The 11763-nt window shown below is 50.4% G+C and overlaps 1 protein-coding gene across 1 annotated transcript in view; it reads left to right on the top strand.

Annotated features, from left to right (window-relative positions):
* FAXC (failed axon connections homolog) overlaps positions 1-9158 on the top strand; it is a 21136-nt gene extending 11978 nt beyond the window's left edge. Inside the window, exons 4-5 of the mRNA XM_026038317.1 lie at positions 6368-6484; positions 8103-9158. Of these exons, the coding sequence (XP_025894102.1) occupies positions 6368-6484; positions 8103-8392 (407 nt within the window). The 3' untranslated portion in view covers positions 8393-9158. The remainder of the gene's footprint in view (positions 1-6367; positions 6485-8102) is intronic.
* The last annotated feature ends 2605 nt before the right edge of the window (positions 9159-11763 follow it).

Here is an 11763-nt window from a genome sequence, read left to right as displayed (position 1 = left end):
CCTGTGCGCAGGCCCCGGTGTGCTGCCTGTGCGCAACCCCCGCGGCCGCCTGTGTGCAACCCCTGCGGCCGCCTGTGCGCAACCCCCGGCACCGCCTGTGCGCAACCCCTGGTGTGCTGCCTGTACGCAGCCCCTGTGGCCGCCTGTGCGCAACCCCCAGCACAGCCTGTGCGCAGCCCCCAGCACCGCTTGTGCGCAACCCCCGGTGTGCTGCCTGTGCGCAACCCCCATGGCCGCCTGTGCGCAGCTCCTGGCACCGCCTGTGCGCAACCCCCAGCACCTCCTGTGCGCAGCCCCCGTGGCTGCCTGTGTGCAGCCCCCAGCACTGCCTGTGCACAACCCCCGGTGTGCTGCTTGTGCGCAGCTCCCAGTGCCGCCTGTGCGCAGTGCCCAGCACCGCCTGTGCGCAGCCCCCGGTGCCGCCTGTGCGCAACCCCCGGTGTGCTGCCTGTGCGCAGCCCCCAGCACTGCCTGTGTGCAGCCCCCGGCACTGCATGTGCGCAACCCCCGGTGTGCTGCCTGTGCTCAGTCCCCGGCACTGCCTGTGCGCAACCCCTGTGCTCGGAGGTGGAGCACACGGGTTCTCCCTGGGGCTGGTTGTCTCCTTGCAGGGACAGGGCTTCTTTACTGCTATTTGCTTGGTGCTAAATGGGGCTGCTTGAGGGGTGAGCAAGGCCTCCGATACCTGCCTAGGCCCTGGCGTTGCTGTAGAGGAACAGAGTGTGACCTGTGGTTTTGGAATTGTGTGCTCCTGCGTGAATCAGGAACATGCACTGTTCAGTTCTGGAAATGAAACCTCTTATACCTTGGGAAATCTCGTTTTTCCTGATGAGGCTTGTGACTGATGGGTCATTTTGAGGCTGTCGTCTGAAAGTCCTTCGCAGATGGGATTTTTATGAGCTGGAGGGTGTCGGATGTGGTTGGTGTTTATTGAAAGCTACTGGTAGGAGATGGGTCTGTACTATCAGAATGGGGGACTTGAGGTTTGTTGGATATTGTCTGTGGCTTCTGTAGAGTTAGTCTTGATGCTGACCTGACTGAGCTGGTACCATATGAAGCTCTTTTCTGGTGTGTAGCCAAGGCTGAAATGCCTACCAGAGCTGTGTGCCCTGTGCTTCTTGCCTCACAGCCTAATTACATAATGTTTTTTGTAAAATTAGCATTTGAGGGAATTGGTTTGGAGAAGACTGTTCCTTCCTTTGAGCTTGTCGCTCCTCCGCTACAAAGAGTTAGGAAACATTGAATAACCCAAATACTAGTTTTGAATAAGCCAGAACCCGGGCGCAGCGGCGGCTCCGTAGCTGCTTTGCTGCAGTTCTGACTTCCCTGAGGAGGTGGCTGAGCTGGTGGCAGGGGGGGTGATGCCCCCAGCCCCCTGCCTGCTCCTGCACTTCTCCTGCATTGCAGGGGGAGGAGAGGCTGCCCGTGCCCTGGGCAGGTGAGTGTGGGGCGCATGGGGGAGCAGGGGTGAGGAGCACTCAGCAGAGAGCTGTGCTGGCTCAGGAGGCGAAGGGAGAGACTCCACGGCTGGCAGCGCATGGGGCAGCCCCGTGGGGAGGAACAGGCTGTGAGGGGGCTGCCCTACCTTCAACCCAGGACGTGGGAGTTCAGCAGAGCCCCCCGGCTTGGGCTGGGCATCTCGGCAGACCCGGCTAAGGGATTTTGGCAGCGGCAGGTGTGGTTGTGCTGGTCACTCCCGCCTGCCAAGAGCAGCCCTGTGGGCCCCGTCTCCAGCAGAAACTCCTGAAGGCTTCTCAGAGGCTTCTGGTTTCCGTGGCCGTTGCACTGCCCTGCATCCCCCACACCCGATTTCACCGGAGTGCTGAGTGCTGTGTGAGCTGCACGCTGTGGCAGGGCAGGCAGGTTCCAGCAGCTTAGTCTGATCATTCTCAGCCTCCTGGTGCCTCCCTGGGTGCTGCACGGCTGCTGCAGCTCAGAGCAGGGCTCTGTCCAGAGTTAGGCCAGTCCTCACTGCGTCGCACATGGCCCTGCCAAAGCCACTTGCGTGTGACAGATTGATCCCTTGCTTGTCTGTAACCATTACTGAGTTTGCATTTCTGCTCTTTAGCCTGTCCCCTGCATTTATCTGCAGCCTTCTGTCTCCGTAGCATACGTTCATTCTCGGATTTTTAAATCTGAGGTTGAAAGGGATCATTAAATCTTCCAGACACATCTGTGTGTGTTGTGTCCGGAGGCCGCTGTCTGGTTCTGGCTAGAGCTTGTCTCTCCAGAAGGCATCCAGTTTTGAGGGGAAGATTTCAAGAGGTGGGAATGCTGCTGCTTTATTGGTGACAGCTGTTAATCGCATCAGAATGGCCATTTAAAGTACAAATCTGTCTGCAAACTCACCTCCTGGGTGGCCTCTATCATCTCCTGAAGATAAATGCTGCGGTCAAATTGTCTGTGTTGTATTTGGTGGGAAAAGCAGGTGGAAATCTTCAAGTATCTCCATGATTTTCTTCATCTGTTGAACATAAAATACACAAACCAAAGCAAACAAGAAACCAGAACTGTTTTTGCTTGCCTCCTGTTCACTGCATGTGCTCCCTGCTCCTTGCTTATAAATACCTGCCTTCATCCTTGCACTCTCTTGCTTGTTGTGGCCCAGTTTGTGCACCCACTCACTGTCCTGATCTTATTTGCCACTGTATCAGTTTTTTAGTTGTATGATACGTATGTTGTCAGCTGGGGTTTTATATTTGCCTCTGGATTATGGATGAGAATGTTGTGCCTTGTGTATTTAAAATGGCCTTGATGGGCATCTGCTGAATTTACTCCTCTACCAGTGAATCTAGTGCATTTTTCTCATCTTTCTGTCTGAAATGGATGCCAGTTTAGTAAGGGCACAGTTAGGTGAATCATTGTATTTCACCTTTTGAATATTCCTGCATTTTTCCAAGCTTCTGTAACTGCCCTATTTTTTCCACTGGCATCAGTATGTGAAATTTTTCCCCCACCTGCTCTTCATGGTTCTGTCCAGATAATCAAGGCCTCTGCACAGTGTCCTGTGAGGACTGGGAATGGGACTGGGAATGACTTAAAGCCTTGTTGGAGATGCTGCTGTTTCACTGGGGTTGAGAAATGGCACTTGGGCAGCACAGCACCCGCAGGAAACGCTTTGCAGGATGCCTTGCTGTGGATGTGTGCCCATGGGCTTTCCTAGAGAGGGAAGCAGTTTGGATTTTGACTGTTAATTAGGGGGCAATATTAAGAGCTTGAAAAGGATGTCTATAATGTGGAATCCCAGAATCCCAGAAGGGTTGAGGTTGGAAGGGACCTCTTAACATCATCCAGTCCAACCCCCCTGCTCCAGCAGGGACACCCAGAGCATGGGGCACAGAGTGGAATTCAGGCGGGTTTGCAAGATCCCCAGAGAAGGAGACTCCACAGCCTCCCTGGGCAGCCTGTGCCAGGGCTCTGGCACCCTCACAGGGAAGAAGTTCCTGCTCACACGGAGATGGAACTGCCTGGGTTTCAACTTGTACCCACTGCCCCTTGTCTTGTCACTGGCCACCACTGAGAAGAGTTTGGTCCCTTCCTCCCTACATTTCCCCTTCAGGTATTTATGCATATTGATCAGATCCCCTCTCAGCCTTCTCTTCTCCAGAGAAAACCAGCCCAACTCAGTCTCTCCTTGTATGGTAGATACTCCATTCCCTTAATCATCTTTTTTGCTCTCTGCTGAACCCTCTCAAGAAGCTCCATGTTCCTCTTGTCCTGGGGAGCCCAGAACTGAACACAGTACTCCAGGTGCGGCCTCACCAGAGCTGAGTAGAGGGGCAGGATCCCCTCTTGACCTGCTGGCAACACTCCTCCTGATGCAGCCAGGATCCCATTGGCCTTCTTGGCCACGAGGGCACACTGCTGACTCCTGGTTAGCTTGGTGTCAACCAGGACTCCCAGGTCCCTCTCCGTGGAGGTGCTTTTCAGCAGGTCGACCCCTAATCTGTACTGGTGCCGGGGGTTATTCCTCCCCAGGTGCAGGACCCTGCACTTGTCCTTATTGAACCTCATGAGGTTCCTCTCTGCCCAACTCTCCAGCCTGTCCAGGTCCCTCTGAATGGCCGCACAACAGCTGCATTTATCAAGCTGCAACTGCTTTTAATGCTCCCTATTTTTAGGGGAAAAAAATACAAATGGGAATTCAAAAAACATTTTTAAATTCCAAGAACTACTTCCAGAGAGTGACAGCTTGGCAGCTGCCTGATCTTGTGACGCTCCTCCCAGAGCGGCCGGGCCTCTGCTCCCGCTGCATCTCCACCCAAAGCCGCTTCCCTGTGGCACTCGGCATTCCCGAATCCTGCACCTTCGCGCAGCCGCACCGTGGGGCAAGACATGATCCAGCTCGGGCCCCGCACGTGGTGGCACCTCCGGCGTGGGCCAGGGCCCCAGTGAGGCACTTCTGAGCAGCGTTGGCCACCCCTGAGGGGACACCCTGGAATCCAGCACAAAATTCAGTGCTGGGTTGGTGTTTGGGGCGTGAGGTGACCTGTAACTAATATACTGTTTTATGGGAGCAGAGCTTTGTTTCTTCCTCCCCTTCATTTCCACTCCTTTCAAGTAAGAGGTGTTGCATACATGGAACTGCTCTATTTACCCAAGAAAGGGGGGGCTCAGCTCTCCTCTTAGTTGCAGCAACAGCTGAAATGTGGCATTTCTTCCCAGCACAGCATCGTTATGAGCTGATTCTGGGGCTTGGTTGTCTGGTATTACATTTTCCTAGTGCTGTCAAGTGAAATGGCATTTAACGTAGCATGTGACTGTGGTTGGGGGCTGGTTTTTGAGATCAGTGAATGCTAGACACCACATAAATACAAAAAAGATACTTAAAACATTTGCCCTGCACATCATTTTCAGGAAATAGATGATGAAGCTGTGAAGAGCTGGAGCGAGTTTGCTGTATGTTAAAATCAGTCCCGGTGTGCTGTAGGAAGGCATCATTATAGCTTATTCCTGAGCACTGCTTTGGGGTACATGATGGTACAGAGGGATCACAGACTAATGCTCTACTTTGAGATTTGCTGCATTTTACTGCTGCACATTTTTTCTGAAGCCACTTAGTAACCGTGACGTTTAATAACCCACCAAATGGCAGGCAGTTTTTATTGAACAGGGGCAGAAAGTCCTAGGGAGCTGCAGTAACTGGATTTAGGGAATTCAATTGCACGGCACGTTTCGGAGCTGATGGCACTTTGGGCCAGCGGAGGGACAATTCAGGCCGTAACCTGATCTCAGAAATAGAGCACGTGTCATTTGTGTGTCCTGCCTGGGACTGCGCTGCAGGTGCAGGGCCTCTTCCAAAGGACGTGTCCCCATGGACACGTTTTCGGCAGTGGCGTCTTTGGAATGTCGTTTTCTGCTTTCTCCTCTTTAGTTAGTTCATCTCCAGGATGGGAGATGAAGTAGCCACGACATGACAGGAGGTGGAGGGGAGCCCAGGCAATGTGCTTAATAAGACATCTACCTTTCACAGGGCTAGAACTGTCGTGGCGTTGAAGGCTAGAGGAACCAAGAGCAAAATCTCTGTGTCTGCACTTAAGGCAGTGGGGTGTCCCCAGGGGTGTGGGGAAAGCCTGCCTTGCTCTTGTCTGTGGGGCACTTGCCTCTTAAGTCTCTCATTTTGGTGCCTGCCACAAGCGCGTGGTGTCTGCATTAGGACTGAAATGGGCAGTAGTTTGAGGGGAGGGAATGGGAAGAGTCTTGTAGCAATAGTCAGAGCAATGTGTCGTGGGAGGAGATGCTTGGCAAACCTCCTCAGAGCTGCAGGCTGCTCATTCCTGCCCGGAGCTGAGTCCTACGTGCACTGGCCTCTTTTGCAAACGCTGTCCCATGGGCTGAGGTGAAAAAGCTCTGTGAGAGGAAAGCTTTGGGTGCCACTTTAACTTTCAGTGTGATCAGGGGGGTGTGCAGGAACTGGATCCGCACATATGGGAGATGCAAGGTGCCAAACTGTTGCAGCAAGTGCATTCAGCATGACGTGAAGCCCATACCCAAGGAGAAGATGATGCTCTCGAGCACCTAGTGCGGTGGGTATCCTTCACCTGCTGTGGTGACTAGAGGAGGTCGTTTGGCCAGTGACTCTGTAATCGGCCTAATTGCAGAAGTGGTGGATGTAGAGGAATCACAAAATGGCTTTCACCTCAAGTAACAACTTTTGAACCATAGTCTTGAACCAAATTTTGCACCTTATTCTACTTAAATTATATTAACTCCCCGTCTTTGAACTCCTGTGTCTTAAAATCATAAAGGTTCTCATCTAAATCATTTCAATAGAAAGATGTGTTAAAGATGTGGTCAGGGAGAGATCTAGTGTTGCCCTGAGCAGAAGTGTCAGCTGTTCCACAGATGTTTGCTATTGTATTTGCAGGCGACAAGAAATACATTATGGGACCAAAGCTTTCCACTGTTGATGCCACTGTCTTTGGACACCTGGCACAGGCAATGTGGACACTACCAGGGACTAGACCAGAGAGACTGATCAAAGGTAAGAAAGTTTAAATGATCTCTAATGAAAATCACATGGTGACATTTTCTGTGTTCAAACTTGGAGCATCTTATTCGTCCTGTCAAGGACATTTGAAGATTGTGGGAGCACTTGACCTGCATCACGGGCTGTTTTGGCCTTTGGTGCAGCATCCTATAGTGTTGTCTTCAAATTCTTTTTCGTTTCACCTTGATGTTCTACCTTGTAATTATTTCTATTTCTGTACCTGTTCATTTACCTGTTTAACATAGCAAAGACCAGATACCTTTAGGAGTGAATGTTGGCAATGTATGAGAAGGTGGAAGCACTGCCACGAGCCAGAATCTGCTGAGCAGTGTCATTGAGCTGTAGGTTCTGCTCTTCCACTGAAAATGCAGCCTTCGTTATTACTAAATATATACCGTAAGGAAAGAATCCAGCCTGACTTTAGAGTCACTTTGTTTTTGCATAAATTGGCAGCCAACGTAATTGCCTTTTTATTTTTAAATTTTTATTCCTTTCCTTTCTTGTGGAGTGGCAAGAGTGTGCCATCTTGGCATCCCTTTGCAGAATGCCCTTGCCCACATCAAAAGTGGGAAGAGCTAGGAGGAGAAGGATGTGAAACAGTTGTAAAAGAAGTGAGTACTGCCTGTAAAAGCACTGTGAGCCACAGATAGGTAGCTGCTAAAGGAGCAGTGTGGAGGCATGGATTTGCTCATTGTTCAACATTGCACGAGCTGAAAACATTTGAAATTGTTTCATGGGGTCCTTTTTCCTTTTGAGCACTGAGGGAAGCACAGGTAAAATTCTGAGGGGTCCAAGGATTTTGGGAGGGAATAGTGTGTTTGCTGACTAAAATGAATGGATGGTAGTGGATGCAAATACTGAGGCAACAGGGGCAGCTCTGCCCCCCAGAGCTGCTCAGGCCGTGGGTTGTTCGGAGTGTCCCTTTCCCCTGCTCCAGGGTCCCCTGGCTGTGCTGGGACTCCCTTGCTCTTCCTTGACCTTTTCCACTGGGTTCTCTCTCAAAGCACACGCTTATTTATGTGTGTGAGTGTGGAGCTATAAAGCACAGTGCACTCACATGGACTAGAAGTACTAAAAGGTGATCCTGCGGGCACAGAAAAACCTTAAAAAGCAGCGAATTTATCTTGTGGGCTGTGCTGCCATCTGGTGGTGCCAACCCAGAACCTTGTCCAAATTCACTATAATAAATGAATTACATACACTGCAAATATGAATGTGAAAAGTCTGTCTTTGGACACATGTTCCTACCTAATGAGCGATAGTTTTTATTTTAAACAACTTACAATACAAGAATTTTGCTTTCTTCCACTATTTCTGTAAAGACTGAATTTGGGATGGTTATTTTGCCACGTGCATTTGTGTAAATTTCTATGTAGCCTTTCTTATTGTATGTAGGTTAATAAGGTGTATTTTAAGTTACATAAGAGTTATAAGCACTGTAGCTAAGAGCTGCCTGGATCTTGGTCTTTCAAAGTGAGGTTTCTGAGGCCTCTTTGAGAAGAACCTGCATGATGCACTAAGGAAGTGTTCTAAATGTGCTTGCACGTGGGCAGGCGAGTGGCAGCGTCCCTGAGCGCGTGTGTTTACTGGAGCCTCTTGGGCTGTGTTGCAGGGGAGCTGATCAACCTTGCCATGTACTGCGAGCGCATCCGGAGGAAATTCTGGCCCGAGTGGCACCACGACGACGATAACACCCTGTATGAGTCTGAGGAGAGCAGCGAGACGAGCAAGACCCACTCCCCCTTGCAGGACTTCAGCTTTTATTCAAGGACAGAAACGTTTGATGAGGAGGGGACAGAGAACAGCATTTCTCACACTCCTGACACTGACTACACCGGACACTCGCTCTTTGATTCCGACGTGGACATGGACGACTGCCGAGACCAGGAACAGGGCAAGTGACTTGCAGGAGCGTCTCCCCTTTGCACAAAGACACATCCTTTCTTGGGATCAGGCTGGGTGATTCCTTTTTGTTTTTCGCTCCGGGTTCTGAAGAGGTTTGTATCATTTTGGAAGAGATCATTGTGCTCGACGTGGCTGTCACGTGCTGCCCGGACTATTCCAACCTTATTTCATTCTGTGTAACTGTTCGGATGGAACTAAGGTAAATAGTTATTTAAAACACATGGGAAGAACATATGGGAAAACTGCAGGTCCAGAGGGCAGTGGGACTTTTCAGCCTACATTTTGCTCCCATTACAAAACAGATCCCCAGATCAAGTGGGAGAATCCTCCAAGAAGCAGAGCGTCTTTAAGAGCTGGTTTGTATTGAGATCCTACCCTGACACAAACAGGCTGAGGACAAAAAGGGAAAATGAGTTACTGGCACATCCTCTCCCTTGGAAAGAAATAATGGTGCAATATTGATTTGGCAAAGTTTTGGGAGACTTTTATTTGATGGCTCCCTCTACTCTGGGTGCATAGGCTATTACAGAATACATACAGGAAAGAACTGCTGCTAATTATTTATTGTGGAGACAGTTGAGAAAGGCAGGACAAGGAGGCATGTAGCTGAAGAAGGCAGCTTTTTCATGTTCCATGTTATTTGCAGAAGTTTGAAATCTCCGTTGTTTTTATTCAGAAGGAAAACATCACCTTTAATGCATTATCTCCCAAATGCTCATCTGGAAGGTGCGTTGGCCGGAGCCTCCCTGAGGCGTTCGAATTCCCTGCATGTTTTTCACTTCTCATCATGCCCCTGCTGCGTGCCCCTGCCTGCTGCCTGCCATTGCCAGGCGCTGCTGAAGGCCTGGGCTTTACGCCCCGAAGCTCACAGCACCCCAGGCCCGTGGTGGGTGCAGAGGCTGAGGGTGCCCTCGGCGGGCGGGCGCCTGCGGGACGCCCCGATGGGCGCGAGGGGCCGGCGCGGGCCGTGGGGCAGCCGGGAGGGCTGTAACCCCAGCTCAGCCTCAGGCCTCTTCGTTAGCGCCTCTGGGAACCGGGAGCACCGGTCAGGAAGGGTTTGCAGGTGCTGATGTACCTCGTATTAGTGTCGCCCTAAATGCGCCTTGGAAGCCAGGCTAAATCTGCTGGATTGTTGCCCTGTGTGGAGCTGAGCGTGAGCACCAGTGTTGCTCGGTCTTGGCTGGCTGGAGACAGCAGAAAGCGTGCGGAAAATAAAGACAGTTTTGGTCTTATCTGAGTGATATCAGAGATTTTACCTGCAAACTTTGACAGTCACCCTTTAAGAATAGTTTAACTTTAGTTTTCCTGGCAATTTACATCAGTGAGGATCCCTCAGTAAAATGTTTATGATACGTTGCTTGTGCCACAGGTTCTGGGAAGAGCCAGGGGGGTGGTAAATGCCTGGGAATGTGAACTGCTGGCTGTCCTCTTAGTCTGGAGCTTCACGTAGGCATTGCAGTCCAGGAACAGGGCACCCGTACCGCTCGCCCTGAAGGCACAACGTGGTGCTCCAGGTGCTCCAACCAAGATGCTGGCCACAACACAGGAGTCCTGCTGTTCTGGATGAGTGGGAGCTGTGTCAGGAAAAGCTGCTGTAAGGTGCTCCCGAGGGGGCTCTGGAGCTCCATGGTTGAAGGCGAGGCCTTCCTGGCGTTTTCAGCGTTGGATGAGTTTTATTTCCAGCTATTAGGAGACCAGCCTGAGCTGAGGACACAGCCTTTCCTTCATAAATTTGCTAGCCTGGCATGCCTGTCTGTGACAACCATGTTTCTGTAATCCTAAAACACAGGTTAACCTGGAATCAGTGACATAATCTTGCATAAACCAGGAGTCAGTGACATAATCTTACATATTCTTGTTCATATAACCTTACATATCTTACATTCCACATATCTTTGGCTGTGTCTGCATTTCGCAGCGCTGCGCACGGCAGCAGCCGTCGACGTGGTGCGGTTCCAGGGTCTGCTCTTGTCTTGAAATGTTTCCCAATGGGTGGCTGAAAACGTTGTCCCCAGGGTTGCCCGTGGGACGGATTTGGTGCTATTCCACAGCGCTGGGCTGAGGTGAATGGGAATCTGAATCAAGGTTATTCATCTCCATGTCTCCCCAGTATTGGGGAGAGGAAAAAAAATTAAAAGCATCCTCTAGTTCCTTATTCCAAGCGGCTGGACTACTGAAAAGGTTATTTCCTTCCCTCGTGCTGGTACCCTCCTGTTTTGTTTTTTTTTTCGTGTCAAAAACGGTATGCACACGAGCACGCCGTGGTTCTGCATGTGCAGCCTGGGGGTGGGCGCTTTTGAAGCCCCTGGGCACGGGGTGGGTTCAGCTTTAACTGCACTGAGGCTGGTGTAAGGTAGGACAGAGCTGGGGTCAGCGGATTTGCCTAATTCTGGTGTAACGCTTAAGGCTGCCCGAAGAATAGGGTCTGCTTTGGGAATTTTGGAGAGGAGACGGGGTCCAAAGAAAGTGTTAGGGTGCCCCAGGGTAAGACTTGCCTCGTTGCCATCAACTCTTGAGTTTTGGTTTTGTGCATTTTGTGCAATGGCCATTTTTGTGAAGAAAGTATAAAATTGTTCTTGGTGCAGGAACTAGAACGCAGATGACCCCAACAAGCCTGAATTCCCAGCTAGATCCTGACAACCAGGAAGTCTGCTGTGAATGCAGGGAATCCTCAGGTCATTTGGTTGTTTTTGCAGCCAGGAATGGGCAAGAGTTCACTTCCTCTTTGAAGGAGCTAATAATATGTATTTTGAGGCAATCACCTGGGAAGTATCTTCGGAAATGACCCTGGACAGAAGAGGAAATTGAACTTGGTTAACCCTAGGTGAGGAGCTGAACTCCAGAGTATCTATGAAGCTAAAAGGCCAGAGAGTGGAATGGTGCAGGAAATTGGGATGGAAGGGATGGGTGAGATGGGCTGGATCTCCTCAGAGGCTCTGCTCAGCAGCAGCTGGGCGGGATCAGGGGATCACGTTGCTGCATTCCCCCATGGCATCATTTCAATATCACTGCAATTTGACATTCCCGTCAGGTGAAATCTTGCAGTGGGATCACACTTACACTCCCCAGTAGGGATTTTGCCTTGTTTTTAAATAATCAATATGTCTCAATGGAGGCTTAGCTTGACTCTGACAAGTGCAGTAACACATTTTGTTGTAGAAAAGCGAAACAAAATAAGAGGAAGGATCCAAAAGGATTACAAAAGAAGTAGCAGCTTTTTATTGTCAATTGAGATTTTTCAGTTTGTTTATCAGTTAGGTGAATGCATTTTACAGCGTGTCACATGCCTTCCGTTTCTTAGGAATTACTCAGGTTATTTTAGAGGAGAAGCTAGGTAACGTTCCCCCTCTTGACAGCTGTTCCAGAAA

Source organism: Nothoprocta perdicaria, unplaced genomic scaffold (assembly GCF_003342845.1).
Source record: "Nothoprocta perdicaria isolate Ctin4 unplaced genomic scaffold, notPer1 scaffold_207, whole genome shotgun sequence".
Classification (NCBI taxonomy): domain Eukaryota; kingdom Metazoa; phylum Chordata; class Aves; order Tinamiformes; family Tinamidae; genus Nothoprocta; species Nothoprocta perdicaria.
Note: the sequence above shows the minus strand (reverse complement) of the source record. Positions and strands in the feature narration are given on the sequence as shown.